Here is a 25,475-nt window from a genome sequence, read left to right as displayed (position 1 = left end):
CATCCTGATCTCTGAATTAGCATGAAGTGTGGGAGAACTTCCAATGTGGTTAAGCCATTGCATTTTGGAATCTCCATTAGAGAGATTACTATTTATTAACAAAAATAAAACTCATCACCATAAAGGTAACAGAAAGAATATTTAATTATTTTAAGCAAGAACCAAGATAACCAGCTTAAGCTCTATCATGCCAAGTTTTTAACTAAGTCATTTTAAACTTCGACCTAACGTTAGACAGCTTTCAACCACAGGATAAAATGAAAATATATGTACAAAGATTAAAAGGTATCTTTCACTTTTTTTTTTAAAGATTTTATTTATTTATTTGACAGAGAGAGATCACAAGTAGGCAGAGAGGCAGGCAGAGAGAGAGAGGAAGGGAAGCAGGCTCCCCGCTGAGCAGAGAGCCCGATGCGGGACTTGATCCCAGGACCCTGAGATCATGACCTGAGCCAAAGGCAGCAGCTTAACCCACTGAGCCACCCAGGCGCCCTATCTTTCACTTTTTAACAGTAGCTTTACTACTAGTAAAGGGAAATTATGACACCTTTTTTTGTTTGTTTGTTTGTTTAAAACCACACCTGACAGGGCAGTCAGTCCCCTTATTCCCAGACAGGAGAATAAGTCTTTCTTTTTAAGAAATCTCTTATGTGTGTAATACTATACTCAGTATCATACAGATCTTTCCTCTAGAAAAGGCTGTAAGTCAAAACATTCTTCAAAGACAAACATTAAATCTCCAGCTGAGTAAACAGTACACAGGTACCTAAAAGTGTATTCAAGTATCAGCATGTATCCTTTTATATCAGCAAAACTGAAATGTGAAAAAATAAAAACCAAAACCCACTTGTTTTTACTTTGTGTGAAGATGTTGGATTCAGAAGAATTTTAAGATTGTAAGATTCCTTCCCTCTCCCTATTTTTTTTTTTTTTGCATATTGTACATTTTCTCTGGATAATCTTGTCCATTTCTATATACCGTTGACTCCCAAATCTATAGCCTCCAGGGACCCAACATGAGCTCCAGAACCATAAATCCACATGACTCATTCCAGCACTTGTGCTATAGATCCTATGTATTTGCCTCTTCAAAACTTACTCCAAAAATTTTCTTCACACTTCCAGCTCTTCAGTCAATCTACCCACCTTCTCTCCTGGATCTTTCTCATTGTTACTAAGTATGGTAAGGCTCTCCACCTTAAACAAGCAAGTAAACAAAAATCCTAGAACCCACATAGTCCTCTATATCTAATTTTTTTCTTTCACTGTTTAACATCTTTTTTTTTTTTTTTTTAGATTTTTTTAAAAAATTTATTCATTTGACAGAGATCACAAGTAGGCAGAGAGGCAGGCAGAGAGGTGGGGGGGAGGCTTCCCGCCAAGCAGAGAGCCCAATGTGGGGCTCGATCACAGGACCCTGAGACCATGACCTGAACCGAAGGCAGAGACTTTAACACAGGCGCCCCTCATTGTTTAATATCTTAAAGGAGTTACATACACTGCCTGCTATTTCATGTTTCTGTTCTTACCTCCCGTTCACTCCTTAGTCATACACTGATCCCTTCATTGCAAAGAAACACTTCTTACCAAGATCACTAGTGACCAACTTACTTGTTGCTTCACACACAGGAAGAGCAATGGGGTAAACTCTAGAAGAGATAAAACTTTAATTTTGGTTCAGCTGTGATATAACTAGAGTGATTTACTTAATCTTTCTTCAACTGATCTTCTCAACCATTATATGAGGAAATTCATTTAAATCTTTCTGGTTATAGGAAGGAAGGTGGGGAGGGTGGTCAAAATAGCTGAAGGGAATTAAGAGATAAAAACTTCCAGCTATAAAAATAGTTAAGTCATGGAGTTGTATTGTAAGCAGAGGAAATAAAGTCAGTGATACTGTAATAACTTTATATGGTGCTATTTGGGACAAGTCTTAACCTGGGGAATCACTTTAAATGTATAAAAATATCAAATTACTGTGATGTACATCTGAAACTTAATAGGATATGTATGTCAATTACACTTCAATTAAACAAAAAACCCTTAAGGCTATAACTCTCCTTAAAGAAATACAAGAATTTAGTTGCCATTTTTATTCCTCTCATGGCTAGAGACAAGGATGATATGAGACCAGGGTAGGCTCAGCTTCTGGGAGAAGCCAGTGTTTGGGTGCCTTATCTGATGAGGCTTTAGCATCCTAAATATAAGGATTTGGGTAGTCCCCTTCCAAACCTAAATTCATTAAAATTAAATTCAAACGGCATTTTGAGAATTAAAATTTGTGTATTTATAATTTACACATATATAATATACAATATAACTTGTATATTTACAATATATGATTTGAGTATTTATAATCACATATGTTCTCGAGTGGCTTTCAGAGTCTTTGAAGAAAGGGGCTGTGTGACAGCAGGGAGAGCTATGTTCCTGGTGAGTTGCTGAGGAAGAGAGGCCTGAGGTCCGGCCCTTCCCTCACACAGACTTCATTTCTATGGATTCTTTCCAAATGGAATCCCAGAAGCACTATCAGGAGTGTAAACACGGGCCCACAAGTCAGGCTCAGGGTAAATGATTCAAGTTGCCTGTGGCAGGCAGATAAAATTTCCTGCTTTATTTCTGTTTCATATTGCCTCACAACAAAACATGACCAGAAATCAGTAGGCTTATACACCTGATTTGGTAACCAGGTTTACTCAGCACCCAACCCACAGAATCCTTTTTATCGCTGCCCCCCCCCACGCAAGCCATAGAATTCTTATAGATGGGCTTCTCTGCTTTGATTTAATAAATTTAAATACGTGCTTTCTATTCAAACTCAGATTAAATTTCTAAACACTAATGTAAGAACCTTAGTGTGGTTAGATTTAAAAAGTAGAGTCTTGTAGTCAAAGTGTAGCTCCAAAGATAATGAGTGAACCTATCAAGAAGACTGCCCGTGTATACCCCATCCTCTGTAGCACATGCAAATCCAGCCACTGCATGCAAATACCAGATTTGGGTATAAAAACAATGACACATTTCAATCAACACTCACCCTCTAGATTCTCCAGAAAGGAGCTGGACATGAGAGCTCACTGTGGTTAGGCCATTTCTCTGCTGAACCTGATGGCTGGTGTTCCAAGTCAGACATAAACTGGTCTGTGTCAAAGAAGACAACATCACTACTGAATGGAACAAACCAGAGAATAACTTAATCTACTACATGCCCAGCCTGTTTTTTCTATAATCAAGAGGAATTTAACCATCCTTTATCTGTCAATCACTATATAAAATGGCTCCCCACCTTTTATTAAATAATATGAATACTGGAGTCCAGAGAGTTTAGATAATGGCTAACTTACTTCCTAAAATTAAAAGGGCAAAAAACTTCAAAAGTGACAATGATGGTTTCAGCAATTTTATTTTTATTTACTTATCTTTTTAAAGTAAACTCTACCCCCAACATGGGTCTTGAACTCATGACCCCAAGATCCAGAGTCACATGCTCTACCAACTGAGCCAGCCAGGCACCCTGATGTCCGCAATTTTATATGACAGATTTAGTTTTAAGCAAAAGAGTTTTTAGGTTGGGTCTATTAGTAGTTCCCAAATATTTATCTATGGCGATATCAGAATTATTTGGGCACTTGATAAAAATAGAAACTCCTAGGTTCTACTTCAAACCACAGAATCAAAATGCCAAAGGGCAAAAGCTCAGAAAACTATATGCAGAGGTAAATTTGAGGGTTATGGAGGAGTATTTTTTAAATTATGGGCCACATTTATTAGCAGGTTATAAAGTCAATTCAGCAAATTGAAAAGAGCATGTTTTCAAAAATAAATAGAACAAGATAGAAGATAGGCTGCATTTTCTTTTAAAAAAAAAGTTAAGAATTGGCTTCTGAGACTTTCATGTTAGTTGTATATGTATTTTTGTTAGGTACTAGATCATGCTATAAAACTTACTTCTTATTATATGAAGCTATCGAAAATGTTTGAAAGTCACTGTATTCAAGAGTTACTACTGGTCAGTTTTGTGATAATGGCTGACATGTTCAGAGTTCTAGTTAGAGAGCCCAAACACAACAATGCAAAGCCTCCTCCTTTCGCCTATAAGGAATTACTTTTAGCCATTGCTTATTCAACCTCAAACAAAAGGATCTAACCTTTAGATTCCAGAAAAATGCTTATTTTTATCTTAGCACAGAAGAATCTGTACATAGTCTCTGTGAACAATAATTAATGCCCTTGTCTTAGGCTGATAAAGGAGGTAAAACAAAGGAGGAGCCAATCTGTGCAAAATGCAGCCTCAATTAAGGGGTCAAAACAAAACAAAACACTACAGCCAGAAATCCTTTGTGCTTACAGGCAAAAATTTTCTTAAGCTTCTTTATTACTGAATTGAGATCACTCACCAAGTTCTCAAAGAGGATTTAAGGACTACAGTGTATGAAGTATTTTAGAGACTGAATATACATAGTCAAAAGTCTCCTTTCTGAGGATGCCCAATCTGCCTAACAGAATCTTCTAAAACAATGAGGGTATAGACCTATGTGATTCTAGATACATCAGCAAATAAATAAGAAGAAGCAAAGGAACAAAGCTAAGAGGCCAGCAGACCCTAGTGACTTTTTTTTTTTAAAGATTTATTTATTTATTTGACAGGCAGAAATTACAAGTAGGCAGACAGGCAGGTGCAGAGAGAGAGGAGGAAGCAGGCTCCCTGCTAAGCAGAGAGCCCGCTGTGATGCGAGGGCTCTATCCTGGGACCCTGAGACCATGACTGGAGCTGAAGGCAGAGGCATTAACCCACTGAGCCACCCAGGTGCCCCAACCCTAGTGATTTAATGAGTTGATTTATGCAATGATAATTTCATATTGTGCTTATGAAAATGTGCAGTCCTCAAGACATCTTTCTAGTTCCTTGAAACACTGTTGACAGCTTCACAAAATACCTGATTCATTTCTTCCTATCAAAAACACTGTGACAAAACACTTGAAGAAGAATTAACACCAATCCTTTCTTTCTTCAAGATTTATTTGAGAGAGAGAAAGCATATACATGTGGGGTTGGAGAGGGGCAGAGGGAGAGAGAGAATTTGAAGCTGATTCCCATCGCAGCCCCATACAGGGCCTATCACAACCCTGAGATCAAGATCAAGAGGTGAGATTAAGAGTCAGAAACTTAACTGACTGAGCTACCTTAGCACCCCAATACCAGTCCTTTTTTTTTTTTTAAGACTTTATTTATTTATTTTACAGACAGAGATCACAAGTAGGCAGAGAGGCAGGCAGAGAGAGGGAGCTGGGGAAGCAGGCTCCCCGCCGAGCAGAGAGCCAGATGGAGGGCCTAATCCCAAGACCCTGAGATCATGACCTGAGCTGAAGGCAGAGCCTTAACCCACTGAGCCACCCATGTGCCCCATTCCTTTCTTAAACTCTTCCAAAATATTAAAGAGGGAATATTTCTTAACTCATTCTAAGGCCAGCATTATTGATACCAAAGCCAGACAAAGACACTACAAGAAAACTATACAATATCCCCTGTGAATACAGGTCCAAACATCTTTAACAAACACTAGCAAACTGAATTCTGCAGTATACTAAAAGTATATATCATGGCCAAGTAAGCTTTATTGAAAAGCATTGAATGTAATTTACTACACATTATTAGGATGAAGGATAAAACACTACACAGTCATCTTAATTGATGCAGAAGAAGCATGTGACAAAATTCAACTCACTTTCATAAACACCCAATAAACTACGAATAGAAGGAAATTTCCTTAATATGATGAAGACCATATATGAAAAACCCACATCATACTCAATGGTGAAAGACTGAAAGCTTTCCCTCAGGAACTTGACAATGATGTCCACTCTTGCCACTTTAATTCAACATGGTCCTAGAATTATTTTTTGTTAAGATTTTATTTCTTTATTTAATAGAGAGATACACAGCAAGAGAAGGAACAAGCAGGGGGAGTAGAAGAGGGAGAAGCAGGCTTCCTGCCGAGCAGGGAGCCGGATGCAGGCTCGATCCCAGGACCGTGGGATCACGACCTGAGCCGAAGGCAGACGGCTAACGACTGAGCCACCCAGGTGCCCCTGGTCCTGGAATTCTCAGCCAGAGCAATTAGGCTAAAGAGATAAAAGCCATCCAAATTGTAATGGAAGAGGTAAAATTATCTCTTTTCATAAATAATCTTATACATAAAAAGCTTGAAAGAACTGATATACAAAAAATATTAGCACTAATAAATTAAGTTATAGTTATAAGATATCAACACACAGGGATGCCTAGGTGGCTGGGTCGGTTAAGGGTCTGACTCCTGGTTACTGGTCGTGTTGTGATCTCAGGGTCGTTGGATCAAGCCTGGCATCAAGTTCTGTGCTCAGTGTGGAGTGTGTTTCTCCCTCTCTCTGCTCCTCCCTGGCTCATGTTCCCTCTCTCTCCAATAAATAAAATCTTAAAAAAAAAAATCAACACCCAGAATTAGTTGTACTCTTTTTTTAAAAAGGATTTATATATTTGAGCGAGTGAGAGAATAAGGGGGAGGGGCAAAGGGAGAGGGAGAGACAATCCCACACAGACTCTGTGATAAGCACAGAACAGATGCAGGGCTAGATCCCATGACCATGAGATAACCATCTGAGCTGAAACAAAGAGTCCCATGCCTAATTATGCACTATCAAGGTGCCCCCAGTTGTATTTTATATACTTTCAGTGAACAACCCAAGAAGGAAATTTAAAAATCAACACCATTTACAATAATATCAAAAAGAATAAGATATTTAGGAAAGAGCCAAGGAAGCATAAGATCTGTACGCTGAAAACTAAACATTGTTTAAAGAAATTAAGGTTTCTAAATAAATGGAAAACATCCCATGTTCATGGATTGGAAGACAATATTGTTAAGATAATAACACTATCCAAAGCAACATAGAGATTCTATGCAATTCCTAACAAAATACCAACGGCATTTTATTTTTTTAAGATTTTATTTATTTATTAATTTGACAGACAGAGATCACAAGTAGGCAGAGAAGCAGGCAGAGAGAGAGGGAGAAGCAGAGAGCCCGATGCGGAGCCGAAGGCAGAGGCTTAACCCACTGAGCCACCTAGGAGCACCACCCTTATAATTCTAAGAAGAAGAAAACACAGGGCAAATCTTCATGACCTTGGATTAGGCAATGATTTAAATATAACACTAAAAACACAGGCAATAAAAGAAAACACAGATAAATAAGACCTTATCAAAATATCAAAGGACACTATCAAGAGCGTAAAGAGAGAACACAAAGAATGGGAGAAAATATTTATAAATAATATATCTGATAAGAGCTTAATATCCAAAATATATAAAGAATTCCTATAACAACAAAAACAATGAAAAAGATGGCTAAAGACTTGACTAGACATTTTTCTTTTTCTTTTTCTTTTTTTTTTTAAGATTTTTATTCATTTGACAGACAGAGATCATAAGTAGGCAGAGAGGCAGGCAGAGAGAGAGGAGGAAGCAGGCTCCCCGCCAAGCAGAGAGCCCGATGTGGGGCTCAATCCCAGGACCTGGGACCATGACCTGAGCTGAAGGCAGAGGCTTTAACCCACTGAGCCACGAGGTGCCCCTTGACTAGACATTTTTCAAAAGAAGAAACAGAAATGACCAATAAGGGAGGGAGAAGCAGGCCCAGGGGCCTGATGCAGGGCTTGATCCCATGACCCCAGGATCACGACCCGAGCTGAAGGCAGACGCTTAACAACTGAGCCACCCAGGCGTCCCTATTTATTATTTTTTAAAGATTTTATTTATTTATTTAAGAGACAGTGACAGAGCACAAGATGGGAGGAGAGGGAGAAGCCGTCAGGCTCCCTGCTCAGGGAGCCTGACGTGGGTCTCCATCCCAGGACCCCGGGATCATGACCTGATGACCTCATGACATGAGCCAACAGCAGATGCTTCACCAACTGAGCCACCCAGGTGCCTGTGTCACAGCTTTAAATAGCATATGCACACTAACAACTCTCAAATTTTTATCATCAGTGTATAACTCACTTCCAAACTCTAGACTCGTTGACCCACATGACTACTTGATATCTCTACATGAACATTCAACAAATTTCTTAAATGCAACACATTTAAAACCAAACACCTATCTTTCCCCAAAACCTACTCCAACTATAGCCCTCCCCATCTTAGCTGATGGCAACTCCACCTTTCTAGTTTCTCAGGAAAAAAAGAAACAAACTTCCTTCTCTCACACCCTGTATAGAAATCTGTCAGGAAATGCTATTGGCTTTACCTTTAAAATATATTCAAAATCACACCATTTCAAAGCTCGTATACTGCTACCACCTAGTCTAAATCATTTCTGGCCTGGATTACTACAATAGCATCTTATCTGGTCTCCCTGTTTCTGCCCTCACTTCCCTGCAGTCCTTTTTCTAACCAGGAGCCAGAGCAGCCCAGCTAAAACCTAAATCAGATCACAACTCATCTGATCAAAACCTTACAAGGGCTCTAAGACTCTCCACAGCAGTTCTTTTTTTCTGGAGAACTTTTAAGGGTGTATGCAATTGTCAAAACAACAATAATCCTAAAATGTTTCTTGCCTTTATCACTGTCACTCTCTCATGACTCTATAGTGGAGACTTCCAGTGGAGCTACACAGTCTTTGACAGCTTCACAGCTGGAATGGAATGTGCGCCTGTTTTTAAAAGCTCTCAGATTTAGCTTCTAATACAATAAATACTGAGAGATATAAGCCACATAAATAAAAGTTCTTGTTAATCCTCAGTAGCTCATCAGATTATAAAGGAGTCTTGAAACCGAAAAGATTGAGCCCTACATGCTATGGTTCCCGGTTACTTCCTTGAGGCCATATCCCACTCCTTTCCCCCAGATCCCTCTGGTTCAGCCTCTCTGGCCTCACTGCTACTCTTCTTTACTAAAACCAGGCATGCTTCCACCTCAGGGTCTTTCCTCTGGCTGTCACTTTTGCCTGGAATACTCTTCCTACAGGTATTCGCATGGCTTATTTCCTCATCTTCAAGTGTTTGATCAAATGTCTCCTTATCAATAAGAAGTACTTTCAGATTGCTCTACTCAAAACTGCAATGTGCTCTCCACTTTACCCTTCCCAACACCCCGAACATCCTTTACCTTGCTTGCTCTTTTTCTGTTTTCACAGCACTCCCAACACATTTTATAACTTACTTAATTATTGTGTCTATTGTTTATTGTCTGGCTCCTCCCACTAGAATGCAAGCTCTGTGAGGGTAAGATCTGTTTTATCCACCAAGGGCCTCTAACAGTAGTATTTAGCATATAATAGGCACTTGATAAATGCTGTTTGAATAAACAAATGAATACAATTTAATGCATAAGTAGGCAAGCAATAGTTAAATTAATGTAATCAGCTTACAAACTTTACGTATGCAACAATTCATATGACATGAATTGGTGTGATACTGTAAAAATCACTGGTCAGATCACATTATAAAGAAATTGCCAACAAGATTATGTGTTCTTTCATTCACACTACTGAATTTCTTTTATTTATTTATTTGACAGAGACAGACAGCGAGAGAAGGGATACAAGTAGGGAGGTGGGAGAGGGAGAAGCAGGCTTCCCGCTGAGCAGCGAGCCTGATGTGGGGCTTGATCCCAGAACCCTGGGATCATGACCTGAGCGGAAGGCAGATGTTTAACAGCTGAGCCACCCAGGCGCCCTAATACACTACTGAATTTCTAATGCAAGGTTGAAGATTTAAAATTTAAAATTTTCTATTGTGAAAAAGTTCAGAGAGAGATACAAATATACAGGGAAGTTAAGTATTAGATAAAGTTGGCATTTTAAATCAAATGGAGGGGTGCCTGGGTGGCTCAGTCAGTTAAGCAGCTGCCTTCAGTTCAGTTCATGATCCTGGGGTCCTGGGATTGAGCCCTGCATCGGGCTTCCCACTCAGTGGGGAGCCTGCTTCTCCCTCTCCCTCTGCCTGTCCCTCCCCCTGCTTGTGCTCTCTGTCAAATAAATGAAATCTTAAAAAAAATAAAATAAAATGGAAAAACAATTATTTAATAAAATAATGTTTGACAACTAGGTAGCCATCTGAAAAAAGTAATAGTGGATCAATTCCTCATACATTCCACCAAAATAAATTCCTGCTCTAAAACCACTTATAGATGCTTAAATATACAATATGATAATAAGGGACTTAATTTGTTCTAACTCTTGCTTATGTAAAGCTAGAATGTCTGTCCCACCACTCTCAACCATACCCAATCTTCCACCACAACTTAAGAGTTTGATACTTTTCTTCCTGCACAGATAAGACAGGCTAATGATAGGTAATGTTTAAAAAAAAAAAAAGTCAGACATCTTCAAACACGAAAGAATGTTAAATTTTGTTAACTCATAGCTCAAAGAGCTTAGGAACTTAACACATAAAGGGCTTCTACATACTTGAGTATATTCAACCTACGTTTTATCAAAAGCTAAGATCCATGGCTAGAGGTAACCTTGTCACACAAAGGTAACCTCTGGCATTTTTAACATATGAATGTATGACTTTTTCAAAGATTTAAAAAATCATGGAAGCTATGGGAAACAAAACAAATGATTCAGAAGTTATATAAATGTAGAAATGCCTGGATAGCTCAGTTAGTTAGGCATCCAACTTTTGGTTTTGGTTCAGGTCAGTGATCTTGGGATCGGACTGAGCCTCTGTCAGGATCTGTGCTCAGTGGGGAGTCTGCTTGGGATTCTCTCCCTCTCCCTGCCCTGCTCATGTGCATGCTCTCTCTAATAAATTAATAAATCTTAAAAAAAGTTATATAAATGTAAACAAAACTTCTTCATGGGAAGAATTCATGTTACATTGGGAAAAATTTTGTTAACTCATAGCTCAATGAGCTTAGGAACTTAACACATAAAGGGCTTCTACATACTATAAATCAGTAAGACAAGGATCAATAATCTAATAGAAAAGTAAATACCAACAGAGAGGTAAATACCAACAGAGATGACAAATTTGTGACAAAGATTTTCTCTTTAGCATGTAAAAAGGTACACTAGCTTAACTCCTAAGTGAAATGTAAACTAAAATTATACTTAGAAGCTGTTTTCCACTTAACCCACTGGCAAATATGTCTGACAACAGAATGTGCTGGTGAAGGTACAAGAGAAACAGATACCTTCTCACAATGCCAGTGGCAATGTAAATTAGTACAATTTTTATGAAAGACATCTGACAATCTTTCCCAAATTGTCTAGCAATCTTACGTCTAGGCATTTATCATATACATATACACAGGTATCTATAAAAAGATAGGAAATTACATTTGTCAAAAGTTTTTTATTGTACTTATTAAAGGTACAGCTATATTATGGAATATTTTATTAAAAATATCTCCCAATTAAGTTTTTGTTACAGTACTTAGAAAATTCTAAGACTGAATATATGCAAAAAGCAAAATGCATCACATTAGTAAAAATAAGGGAAAAATGTATACAATTGCTTATAGATGCTTAAAATACCCTTGAAGTGACAGCCAAGAACCTGGTAATTCCTCCAACTGTCCATACAGAGGACAATTACATACATAGGAGAGAATATTTTCTGTGTATGTACTATGTTGTAACCTCTGGCATTTTTAACATATGAATGTATGACTTTTTCAAAAACCAACGTTCATTTTTAATTTTTTTTTTTAAGAATTTATTTATCTGACACAGAGAGAAGGCTATAGAGGGAACAAAAGTAGGGGAAGCAAGAGAAGGAGAAGCAGGCTCCCTGCTGAACAGAGAGCCCGACATAGGGCTCCATCCCAGGACCCTGGGATCATACCTGAGCTGAAAGCAGATGCTAACAACTGAGCCACCCAGGCACCCCCAAAACCAATGTTTATATCTTCAGCAACACAAATACAGTCAAATTTTAAAATTCTCATTCCACATAAAACCACTTACAGATGCTTAAATATACAATATGATAATAAGGGACTTAATTTGTTCTAACTCTTGCTTATGTAAAGCTAGAATGTCTGTCCCACCACTCTCAACCATACCCAATCTTCCACCACAACTTAAGAGTTTGATACTTTTCTTCCTGCACAGATAAGACAGGCTAATGGTAGGTAATGTTTAAAAAAAAAAAAAGTCAGACATCTTCAAACACGAAAGAATTACTTGAGTATATTCAACCTACGTTTTATCAAAAGCTAAGATCCATGGCTAGAGGTAACCTTGTCACACAAAGCCAGACAATTACCAGTTACCATCAAACCATAAAAGCTGAACTGGTGAGCTGAAAATTCATTTCTCACTTAAAATATTTTTGACTTTGTGAATGATCCTTCTCCAAAGGGAGCTCAAAAAGAAGATACAAATTTTTAAAATTGAGTACAGCTTTAGACACTGGCTTTGTACCTTACGCATGACAGACACAAGGAAGTTATTATGTTTATTGTGTTTACAAAGGTGAGATTACATAAAGTAATCAATTATAGCTATTTCAGAAACCACTAAACATTTGAGACAATCTAAATTTCAGGCAGAATTGGATTCAAATGCCAGTCCCAGTGTTTATGGCCATGTAATGCTGGGAAAGTAGTTAAGCTTTCTGAGCCACTTCTCTAAAAAATAAAACTAGTAATACATTTTTCACAGATTGTTGGGAAGAAATAATGAGCTACTGTCACACTAGCAAAATGGCTAGCACCGAGCACAGAACATGTTTTATTATCAAGAATAATAACCACAATTCGCTAATTTTTTTAAAAATTTTTTTTAAGATTTTTATTTATTTATTTGACAGAGATCACAAGTAGGCAGAGAGGCAGGCAGAGAGAGAGAGAGGAGGAAGCAGACTCGCTGCTGAGCAGAGAGCCCGATGCGGGACTGGATCCCAGGACCCTGAGATCATGACCTGAGCCGAAGGCAGCGGCTTAACCCACTGAGCCACCCAGGCGCCCTCGCTAATTATTTTTTTAAAAGATTTTATTTAGGGGCACCTGCGTGGCTCAGTGGGTTAAGCCTCTGCCTTCAGCTCAGGTCATGATCTCAGGGTCTTGTGATCGGGCTCTCTGCTCAGCAGGGAGCTTCCTCCTCTCTCTCCTCCTGCCTCTCTGCCTGTCTCTCTGTCAAATAAATCTCTCTCTCTCTCTCTGTCAAATAAATAAATAAAATCTTCTAATAAATAAATAAAAGATCTTATTTATTTGAGAGAGAGAGTGATGACAGCATGAGAGGGGAGAAGGTCAGAGGGAGAAGTGGACTCCCCACAGAGCTGGGAGCTGGATGTGGGATTCGATTCCGGGACTCCTGGGATCATGACCCGAGCCAAAGGCAATTGTCTAACCAACTGAGGCACACAGGTACCCTTCATTAATTAATTAAAATATTTTATTTAGTTATTTTACAGAAAGAGAGATAGCAAGAGCAGGAACACAAGCAGGGGAAGTGGGAAAGGGAGAAGCAGGCTTCCTGCTAAGCCGGGAGCCCAATGTGGGACTCCATGTGGGACATGATCCCAGTGGGATCACGACCTGAGCCGAAGGCCGATGCTTAACCACTGAGCCACCCAGGCCCCCTTTTTTGAAGACTTGTGATATGCTGATATATATGTTAGTTAGTGGTAGCCTCTCTTGGATTTTTCTTAGTTTAGGTATAAATTTCAGTGTCAAGTTCATTCAAAGAAAAATTTTTGTTCAAATGGAGTACAATTAATTTGTGTCTGTGGAGGTACATAGATACATTTAAATAAGAAATTAAAAATTCTTTCAAATGCTTATAGTTGCTTCACTGGATCTGAAAATTAAATGTTCTTATCATATACTCAAGAGTCCCTATGTCTAAGATCCTGAATCACCATCATGGTCCATTCCGGATAAGCCAAAAGCTTATCCAAAGCTTACATGGGCATTATTTACGGGAATTTCCTGCCTCTGGAGTTATTCTCATAAATATGCTGATGCTGGACACTACATGCATGCTTCCCAGAAGAGGATTCATTAGCTACCCAAACCCCAGTTAAAGGACAAAGTTCAATACCATCTGCTCCCTCCACCTCATTGCCCCAAAGTCATTAAATATTTTATTTGTGACCCCTCTCACCACTGACTATATACATGGCTTTATTGTTTTGTTTAAATATAATAAACACCAATGAAACTAATATCCAACAGGTAGAATACAACACACAATATTTACCTCTGCTCCTCCACACCAGCCTCCTACATCTTTCATTTATCCCTCCCCTGCTACTTTCAAAGCTTGTTACTTATATGCAGAACTGCAGCATTTGCGGTCACGTCTGAAGTCCCTGTTTACAGTCGTATTAGCAACTGCCCTACATTCAGGATCAGCATGTCACCGCACAGAGCCTGCAAGCGGCCGTGTCAGTTTTCACCAGAGCAGCGGGTCAGGCTATATTTAACATGTACCCTTTTCTCTGCTGAAAGGCTTCAGCTGCAGCTCTGTTAGTTTGGGAACAAAAGAGGACAAATGGGAATTGAGGGATTCTAATGGAAAGCTGTAACTGGATTCAGTTCAGTCACAAATTAAATGGGCTTGGATTTAAAGGTCAAAGGCAATCGAGTTTAACAATACTATAATCTTAATTAAAATGCTTAAAACACAGCTGTGCAAGTCTACATTTCTGTACTGGTTATATGTGTATCGTTTGGTCCAAAGACTGAGACATACACACTATAATGCACTGCAATGTTTAGGAAAAGTTACAGCTCCAGGAATACAAACTGTAACACAAGTAAAAACTCACTGATAATTTTATAGATGCAGAGAGCATAATTTTCAAGCAGGGACAATGGTACAAAGAAAAAAAGAAGTAGCAAAAGATTTTTGAAAAATGCCCTAAATTGGATAAATAAGTAACATCACAGCCTTCCAAGAGGACTTCCTCTTTTTTTTTTTTTTTTTTTTAAATAGAGAGCAAGAGAGAGACCATGACATGCATGAGTGGCGTGGAGGGGCAGAGGGAGAAGCAGACTCCCCACTAAGCGGGGAGCCTGATGCAGGGCTCAATCCCAGGATTCTGAGCTGAAGGCAGATCCTTAATCGACTGAGCCACCCAGACACCCCTCTAAGAGGACTTCTTGAAAGAAACCATCACTTGGTAAAAATCAGTATTCTGTTACTTTTTTTCAAGATTTTATTTATTTATTTGACATAGAGATCACAAGTAGGCAGAGAAAGGGAGAAGCAGGCTCCCCACTGAACAGAGAGCCCAATGCGGAGCTCGATCCCAGGACCCTGGGATCATGACCTAAGCTGACTGCAGAGGCTTAACCCGCTGAGCCACCCAGGCTGTTGTTATTTCCCTAAAGAATACACCTTGGGTAGGGAGCCATATGATGCTGAAATAGACTCTATTGAGCTTGCAAGGTTAATATGAAGGGCCAAAATCACCTCAACGAAACTGAACAAAGATACTTATAAAGTTTAGTGTTGGGTTCCAAAAACAACATGCGCAAATCCCAAGGGGTAGGGAGTGGTGAGAGAAAGGATGTGATATAGCAGTACTTATGACTCACTAAATCAACAGTAAGATGGAGCTAAGAAAATCCCCTGACCTCAGACTGTATTGATAAATAAAGCCTTGTGAACAAGGAAGATAACAGTTCTAAAGCCCCTTGGAGCTGGCTACAGGTGCTCCTTTCTATATACTGCACTACAAAAAGGAACTACAACACTAGGGTCAAGCAGAGGTTGTAAGGGTGAGGGACAGGTGAGGTTGCTGGAGTGTTTTTAAGACCGGAAAAGAGATCAAGATTTCACAAATGTGAAGGGCTATTACAAGAAGGATTAGATTTGTTCTGCATGATTCCAGAGGCATCAGAGCCCACATAAAATAAGGGCAGCTAGAACTCAAAAGGCCCTGAGATGTTCCAAAGAAGGCGAAGAGAAACGTACAGAGGAATAGAGTATCATTAAGAATACCAGAGTATGAACTCCAGTGTGAAAGAGGATGGACTAGAGAGCCTTTAAAACTTCTTTATACTGAGAATCTGGAACTAAGGCCTGGGTGCCTCAGTCAGTTAACCATTTGCCTTCGGCTCAGCTCCTGATCCCAGGGTTCTGGGCTCAAATCCCACATCGGGCTGCTTGCTCAACAAGCCTGGTTCTCCCTCTGCCTGCTGGTCCCCCTGTTTGTGCTCTCTCTGTCAAATAAAATTGAAAACAAAGCAAAACAAACTTCTTTATAGTGAGGTTTTTTTTTTTTTTAAGATTTTATTTATTTGACAGAGATCACAAGTAGGCAGAGAGGCAGGCAGATAAATAGGAGGAAGCAGGCTCCCTGCTGAGCAGAGAGCCGGATGTGGGGCTGAATCCCAGGACTCTGGGATCATGACCTGAGCTGAAGGCAGAGGCTTTAACCCACTGAGTCACTCAGGAGCCCTTGTTTGTTTGTTTGTTTGTTTGTTTTTTGTGAGAGAGTGACAACAGGGGACCTGGGGATGAAGGGAAGCAGACTCCTCACTGAGCAGGAAGCCCAACATGGGGTTTCACCTCACAACCCTGAGATCAGGACCCGAGCAAAATCAACAGTCAGACACTTAAACCGACTGAGCCACTGAGGTGCCCCTGGGAATCTATAATCTTAAGTTTGTCCCTGCCCCTCTCACAAACTGAAGCTTGACAAAATGGCAGTTTCTTTCAATATTCCGACTGCTGTACATCTAAAGTCTCATTCACAGACCAATGAGAAGAAACACTGGAAAAATACCTGAAGTACTGAGTTAGGAGCCAGGAGACTTGGATTCAGTCTTTATATGCTATTTAACTGTGTGTTACCCTGGACCAAAATCATAGGCTCTGTAAAACCCAGATTCTTCATCTATAAAATGAGGGAGCTGTATTAGAGGTGTTTGTAGGTCTGTAAGTTTTCAATTTCTGAGCTGAGGCACACTAATATCATCTCTATTAAATGTCACTAAATTTATAATAAAAAATTAAGGTGTTAATGTCCACATTTCTAAAAATAAGTCAAGTAATAACTGAATGATTCCTGACTCGCTCTATTTAAAAATTACAAAATAAAAAGGATATTTTACCTTTAATCTTTTAAAATCTTTAATGTGATTTTCATTTATTTTTATTTTTAAATTTACTTTTATTATTATTTTTTAAAGAGGGCAGAGAGTGAAAGAGGAAAAAACTCAACTGTAGGAAAGGGAGAGAGACAGAGAGACCCTTAAGCAGGCTCTATGCCCAGTATGATGCCTGATACAGGCTTGATCTTAAAACCCTGAGATTATGACTTAAGCCAAAATCAAGAGTTGGGACACTTAACTGACTGAGCCTCTCAGGCACTCTAAAACAGAAATATGATTAACAGAGTTCTTAGGATTAGGTGGTAAGTATATTTAACTAGTATAACACAAATTAAAAAAAATTATTTGTATCTTCTAATTGTAGAACAGAAATTACTTTGTACTTAATATTTAAAACTAAAATATAGGGGTGCCTGGGTGGCTCAGTCTTAAAGCATCTGCCTTGGGCTCAGGTCGTGATCCCAAGGTCCTGGGATGGAGCCCAGCGTCAGGCTCCCTGCTCAGCAGGAAGCCTGCTTCTCCCTCTCCCCCTCCTCCTGCTTGTGTTCCCCCTCTCGCTGTGTCTCTCTCTGTCAAATAAATAAATAAAATCTTTAAAAAAAAAAAAAAAAACAACTTAACACAATATAGAAAAGTTAATATAAAACCTGAGGTTAAACTAACTGCAAAGTTTGCCTTAAGTACTTCTAACCCTTTTTGGCATGTCTTATGGCTTCCTTTTATTTTTATTTTTAAAGATTTAATTTATTTATTTATTAGAGAGAAAGAGACCAGGAGGGGTACGGAGGAGCATAAGAGGGAGAAGCAGATTCCCTGCTGAGCTGGGAGCCCAACACAGGGCTGGATCCCAGGACACTGAGATCATAACCTGAACTGAAGGCAGATACTTAACCAACTGAGCCACACAGGTGCCCCTATGGCTTCCTTTTAAAGCTAACCAGAAAGGGGGCATTCAAGTGCTATGGAGTTCCAAGCCTATGAGAGATGTTATTGTTTTTTTAGAAAATCTGTATAAAAACTTTGCAAAATTGTATAAATACCTAGAATTTTACCTTCAAAGGCAAATCAAAATAACATTATCAATGAGTCAGCTGGCAAATATCAAACTTCTAATGATCCAAGGTGCCCAGGAGTGCATTTTAGTCCCTCCCACTTTAAATACTGCTAGCAGCACCGACCTTCTATCAAGTCTCCTGACAGGTGGCAAAGAGAGAATTCAACAGAGACTTCATCTTTTGTAGGACTACAATTTGGGAACTCTTCTTAATTGTGTGGCCTATATAATGAATGGAGCAAAAATGAAAATTTTTTTATACCTCCCCTCATAGGTCTCATCTTTCCAAATTCCTTGTTTTGGCAACGTATTTTAACATATCCAAAGGGTAAAATAAACTTTTTCACAAAACCCTTCTAGAAGTTCCAATTTGTTGCCCCCAAAATATCACTCAAACTCTGATAAACTAGAAAAAGCAAGTTCCATTACCTTTGGTCCCTTTTTAGAAGAAAAAAGTCCTCATATGGAAAAAAAAAATGAGCTGGAATACACTGAGATGTGCCCAATAAATCTCATGTCTTCAGTTCTTTTTTTTTTTTTTTAAAGATTTTATTTATTTATTTGACAGACAGAGATCACAAGTAGGCAGAGAGGCAGACAGAGAGAGGAGGAAGCAGGCTCCCTGCTGAGCAGAGAGCCAGATGCGGGACTCAATCCCGGGACTCCAAGATCATGACCTGAGCCGAAGGCAGCGGCCTAACCCACTGAGCCACCCAGGCGCCCCTCATGTCTTCAGTTCTATCACAAACTCATGGCAGGTTATCACTCAAGGTCTTACCCCCTTGTCTCAGGATTAAAATTCTAAATATAAATCTTAAAAGCACTATGAATAGTCTAAAACTGCCAAAAGAATAAATAGGTAACATTTTAAAATTTATGTCAATTTTAAAAAGCCTTAACTTATTTCAAATCTGTTTTGCATCAAAGCAGAAGTCTCCTCTCCAGCTGGTGTTCATCATTATTGGGTAGGCAGTGACACTTAATGCCAGCTGTGCATAAAGAGAAGCGTAAGACACTTAATATGAGAGCCCTCAAGGTACTCCCAACACAACTGTGACAGATTAGATACAGCTGTGAACATGGGTTCATGCAATGAAGTGTAGCACACATGTTCCTTTAGGAATTAAAAAAACAAAAAACAAAAAACAAAACCCTGAGGGATGCCCTTTAGCACAGAGTTGTAACCACTATGGCCTGCTGCTGCTAGGAGGCAACTATAATACTGCAAGATAAAAGATTAGATTGAAAAAACAGAATTCCAGGGGCACCTGGGTGACTCAGTCGGTAAATGTCTGCCTTCAGCTCGGGTCATGATCCCAGGGTCCTGGGATTGAGCCCCGCATTAGGCTGCCTGCTCACCGAGGCGCCTGCTTCTCCCTTTCCCACTCTCCCTGCTTGTGTTTCCTCTCTCTCTCTCTGTCAAATAAATAAATAAAATCTTAAAAAAAACACAAAAACAAAAACGTAATTCCAGTCTCAGCCCTGCTACTTACCAGTTGTGTCACCATGTAGTCCAATTTGCTACATGATCTCTGTCTCAGAGACAGAGGATTAATAAGGATTAAAAGAAATAATGAATAGGAAAATACTATGCACACTGTAGGTGTTGCTCAGTTTACACATATACAGTTGAATCTTGAATAACACGGATTGTGGAGCACGTGGCTGGCTCAGTTCGTTGAGCATCTGACTCTTGGTTTTGGTTTAGGTCATGATCTCATGGGTCATGGGATGGAGCCCGATTCAGGGCTCCACACTCAGTGGGGAGTCTGCCTGAAAGATTCTCTTCCTCTGCCAGAGGCATGCTCTCTAATAAATAAATCTTAAAATAACAACAATAACAACAACTTGGGTTTCAGTAGCAAGAATCCATTTATATGGGGATTCTTTTTTTACCTTTTCTCTTCTTTATGATTTATTTTTATTATTTTTTGTATTAAGATTTTATGTATTTATTTGTCGGAGATTGAGAGAGAGAAAGAGAGAACAAGGAGGGGGAGTGGCAGGCAGAGGGAGGAGCAGGCTCCTAACTGAGTAAGGAGCTGATGTGGGACCCGATCCCAGGGTCCTGAGTTGAAGGCAGACGCTTAATCAACTGGGCCACCCAAGTGTCCCGATTTTCTTTCTTTCTTTCTTTTTTTTTTTTTTTTTAAGATTTTTACTTATTTGAGAGAGAAAGAATGAGCAGGGAGAGGGGCAGAGGTAGAGGAAGCAGCAGACTCCCCGCTGAGTAGGGAGCCCAACTCAAGGCTCGATCCCAGGACCCTGAGATCATGACCTGAGCCACAGGCAGACGCTTAACTGACTAAGCCACCCAGGTGGCCCTTCCTTATGATCTTCTTAATATTGTTTTTCTTTGCTTTCGTTTACTTTATTCTAAGAATATAGTACGAAATACATATAACATACAAAATAGTATGTTAACTGATTGTCTATGTTATCAGTGAGGCTTCCAATCAACAGCAGACTATCAGTAGTTAAGTTGCTGGGGAGTTGACAGTTATAAATGGATTCTTTGACTGAGAGAGCGTGGGTGTCCCTAGTCCCCAAGGTGTTCAAGGGCCAATTGTATCTTCTGTTTACACACAAATGACTTGGCATATCCCCTTATGGCTTTGAAAGCCATCTTTTACTATGGCATTTGCCTTCCATCCATCCAGTGATGCTTTCCCAGACACAGCTCCATCTCTGCTTTTTTTTTTTTTTTGTCTGATTTGCCCTCTGATACTCATTTACTGAAAACATATACTCATCCTCTAAGACTTGGCTCTCAAATATCATCTCCTCAAGGAAGCTTTGGTGAATCCTTTTTTTTTTTTTTTTTCTTTTTAGTAAGCGCCAGGTCCACCATGAAGCTCAAACACACGACCCTGAGATCAGGAATCCCATGCTCTACTGGCTAAGCCAGCCAGTTGCCCCACTGCTGAATTCTTCTTATGGAATCTAGCACAGCTCTCTGATTATCTCCTAATGTGCTTCTTTTAGACCTTGATTGTAAGTAACTCAGACCCACTGCAGATCAGTCAGTCATGTACCGATCTGGTGAAAGCCCTGGGACTGGGGATGCCACATTTTATTTACCTTCCTTTTTCTTTATGCTTGCCATTTAGGATTTAATAACAGCTTTGCAACTAAGCAGTAAATTCACCTTCTCCAGATGTGTAAGATGGCTAACTTAAAATTACTTTTCTATACAAAATACAGAATCAGAGAGAGAATTGAAATTCTTTATCTGAGTTTTCAGAATCTTTAGAATTTTCATATTGAATTGTTACCAGCAGCTTTCACTTAATTCCTATTTAGAAAAAATTTCACTACCATATAAATGATGGAGCCAAGAAAAAAGTCTAAAATTATTTCCTAAAAATGCTACGCTGGGAGAATTTTCAACTATTGAAATAATTAGTATTCCAAAGTTTGTTCTCTAATTTAAAACAGAGGTCTATTTGCCAACTTGCTACATTCATATAAACAGCTCTTTATCCTGGTGGCAACAGGTCTTGTACCATCACCACTATCTGACTCAGCAAGCTGGGTGGAGAGAGGGGCACCACCGCTCTTTACTTGTGTAAGTCTCCTCAAGGACAGGAACTCCATTCAAACACATTCCTAGTATTTCCAGCATCTAACTGTGTGCCTTCCAAATAGATACCAATCAGAAATATTTACTGAATTCCATTCTCCAGACAGCTCACTATACTTTCAGAAAGAAGAGATGCCCAATAAATCTCATCTCCTTAGTTCCATCACAAATGGGTAATGGGCGATCATTCAAGTCTCACCTTTGCAACAGATATTAGTGGTAAAACAGATTGTAAAGCATAGATCTTCACATCTATTCTCAAAGTCACAGATTAACATGTTTCTAGTGACAACAAATATCACAAAAAAATGAAAAAACCCAACCACATGCCATATGCCAATAAGCAATCCATGATGACTTTTTTATGACTATCAGAGAAGGAAGTTCCCAGATCTTCACTGCTTCAAGAATATAAAGATGAACTTACCATCATCTAAAGTGATGTCCTGCAGACCAATTGTTGAAAAGTTAGGTTCTTGCTCTTCAGGTTCAGGCTTAATGTTCACAGTTGCTTCATCAGGTGGAAATGAAGCTGGATCACACAAATTGTGACAGATTAAGGATGAAGGTGCAGAAAGACCTCCCTGGCCTGTACTTTGTGCTTGAGTTGAGTGCTGTCCAGAATGCATTCTGGTGGCTAAAGACGGTGATGAGGCAGTTCCTGAGCTAGGAGATTGGTAAGGCATAGGCTGTAGCTGAGGAGATGGTGGCCCAGAAAGTGGTGAACTAGCCAGGGGATGTGAGGCTCCTGGGGAAGCAGTTGTAGCAGACCCTGAATGTGAAGGACCATATGTAATGGGTTGTAACTGAGGGGAAGGCTGGCCTGTGACCTGATCAGCCCCTGGAGAAGAAAGAGATCTTTGTCCTGTGTTTGAACAATGAAATCCCACTGACTGCAGGTGAGGCAGGGTCTGCACTGAATGAGGTGTGTGGGCTAAGAGATGTCCTGCTGGGCCTGAATTTGAAGAATGAAAAGGTATGGATGACGGCGGTTGACAGCCAAGATTTATTAAACTGGGAAGAGGTGCATCCTGTGGAAACAAAACCGGATCATATTCTTGACTAGAGGCAGCATTAACTGGAAGACAAGTTGGTCCGTTGTACACAACATTAGTTTGCATAGGCTGATAGGAAGACCCCACAGGAGGTGCTGATGTGACTTGAAAAGGCTGGTGCATGACTGAAGAAGGTATCATATGCTGTTCTTTACCAGAACTTTCATCCCTACACTGCAACTGTGGCAGATGAGATGAAGTAACCATGGATGCATATGTTTGTTGAATGGGACAAACCAAGTTTCTCTGTGTTGACAGTACACTGTCATGTGGGTGTCCTGTGTCTGAGGAAGGCCTCTGGGTCTGGGCAGGATGAGGCACAGACAATGCTGGAACTGAAGACAAGTCAACCTCTTCTTTGTGTTCTTGCTTCATCAAAACTAAAAAGAAAATGATTAGAGCAAATATTATTACATAATATATACAGTGATCATAAAGGGCCCTTTATGACCCTTCCAGGCTACCTAACTTAGTATGTACCCAAGCCAGGGGTTTAAAAATACAAATGCCTTCAGAGAAGGCAAATAATATAAAATATGTGAAGTCAGCAAGCATAAGACAACAGGGAGTGGTTCTTGCTCTAAAAGTTTCAAGTTAAAAAAACAACACTGCACAGAACTCTATGAAGTGCTGTGGAAAGATCTCAAATACATTCCTATGTACCAAAAACTTGAGTCGCAGAACAATGTGTACATATCACAATTCTTGTAAAATATCGTGTGTGTATATAGACATATGTGTATGTTTTTGCTTATATAGGTATGGATATCTCCAGAAAGATGTCATGAAACTGGTACTACTATGTTTACTGCTGGGAATGGAAACTAGGTGACTAGGGGTAAGAGCAAGAACCAGATTTACTTTTTACTATGTAAACTTTTGTGTCTTTTGAGTGTTTTCAACCAAGTATATACATTATCCATTCAAAAATAAATGATTTTTAAAAACCCCACAACAAAGCTCTAAGGTCTAAAAAAAAGACTTAAATTTGATAGGTGCCTCGGTGGCTCAGTCTGTTAAGTAGCTGCCCTCTGCTTGGTTCATGATCTCAGGGTCCTGAGATTGAGCCCTGCATGGCGCTTCCTGCCAGCAGGGAGCCTGTTTTGCCTTCTCCCTGTGCTGCTCCCTTGATTGTGCTCACTTGCTTAAACTCTGTCTCAAATAAAATAATAAAATCTTAAAAAAAAAAAAAAGCCTTGAATTTGAGATCTGAAATCTACTGGTCACCTGGTTTTGCATTTTGCATCAAACATCACAGATCTGATCTAATATTCATAGAGCTTCTAGTTTACAATGGTCTAGTTTACAATGATCCTCAACCATCATCAGATACATATTACAAAGGAGTAATGAGGGATCCAGAAAGTATTGGTATACACAAAAAACCTGCTGGAGATAATAAACAAATTCAACATGTAGAAATCAATTACATTTCTATAAACTAGCAATAAATAATCTGAAAAGGAAATTAAGAAAATGATTTCATAAATCAATCAGAGAAAGACAATTATCATATGATCTCACTCATATGTGGAATTTAAGAAAAAAAAAACAGACATCCTATAAACAGAGAATTATAGGGGGAGAGAGGAAAAAATAAAACAAGATGAAATCAGAGAGGGAAACAAATCATCAGAGGCTCTTAATCATAAGAAACTAACTGAGGGTTGCTGGAGAGGAGGTGGGTGTGGGTATGAGTAACTGGGTGATGGACATTAAGGAGGGCACATGATATAATAAGCACCAGTATTATATAAGACTGATGAATCACTGACCTCTTCCTCAGAAACCAATACTACATTATGTTAATTAGTTGAATTTTTTCAAAGATTTTATTTATTTATTTGTCAGAGAGAGAGAGCACAAGCAGGAAGAGCTGCAGGCAGAGGGAGAAGCAGGCTCCCCACTGAGCAAGGAGCCCGATGAGGGACTCGATCCTAGGACCTTGGGATCATGATCCAAGCAGAAGGCAGATGCTTAACTGACTAGCCACCCAGGAGTCCCAAATTAATTGAATTTAAATAAAAAATAAACGAGTCTGCCAAAAAAAGAAAACAATTTCATTTACAATAGCATCAAAAAATAAATTTGGGAGTGCCTGGGTGGCTCAGAGGGCTAAACCTCTGCCTTCCGCTCAGGTCATGATCCCAGAATCCTGGGATCGAGCCCCACATCGGGCTCTCTGCTCAGCAGGGAGCCTGCTTCTTCCTTTCTCTCTGCCTGCCTCTCTGTTACTTGTGATCTCTGTCTGTCAAATAAATAAATCAAATCTTTTTAAAAAATAAATAAATTTGTTTCCTAAAGAACAAATTTGGCCAAGGTAAGTGAGACTTACACAGTGAAATCCACAAAACACTGCTAAGGAAATGAAAGAAGATCTAAATATATGGAACAATATTCCAGGTTCATGGACTGGATGACTTAATTAACTGTTAAGAACACAACACTCCCCCACACAATTTTCAGATTTAATCCCAAAATCCCAGCAATATATTTTTTTTGCAGAAATAGACCCGCCCTAAAATTTATATGGAATCCCAAGGGACCCCAAATAGTCAAAGCAATCTTAAAAAAGTGTAAAGACAGAGGAATTGCACTTTGTAATTTCAAAACTTAGCACAAAGCTACAGCAATCATAACCACATGATACTGGCCTAAGGACAGACATATAGACCAATGGAATAGAGACCAAAAACAAACCCTTCTACAGTGAACTGAACAGT

The 25,475-nt window shown here is 39.3% G+C and overlaps 1 protein-coding gene across 2 annotated transcripts in view; it reads right to left on the bottom strand.

The window, feature by feature from the left end:
• The window catches only part of NFATC3 (nuclear factor of activated T cells 3), a 131,552-nt gene that overhangs the window by 6,453 nt on the left and 99,624 nt on the right, over positions 1-25,475 (bottom strand). Inside the window, exons 9-10 of one of the 2 annotated variants that reach the window (XM_059382019.1) lie at positions 22,125-23,132; positions 3,038-3,141 (exon numbers count right to left, since the gene is read on the bottom strand). In XM_059382019.1, coding sequence (XP_059238002.1) covers positions 3,041-3,141; positions 22,125-23,132 — 1,109 coding nt within the window. In that variant the 3' untranslated portion in view covers positions 3,038-3,040. The remainder of the gene's footprint in view (positions 1-3,037; positions 3,142-22,124; positions 23,133-25,475) is intronic. The other variant, XM_059382018.1, reaches the window with a different exon arrangement.

This window comes from Mustela nigripes, chromosome 17 (genome assembly GCF_022355385.1).
Source record: "Mustela nigripes isolate SB6536 chromosome 17, MUSNIG.SB6536, whole genome shotgun sequence".
Taxonomy (NCBI): Eukaryota; Metazoa; Chordata; class Mammalia; order Carnivora; family Mustelidae; genus Mustela; species Mustela nigripes.
This window is presented reverse-complemented; position numbering and strand designations above follow the sequence as displayed.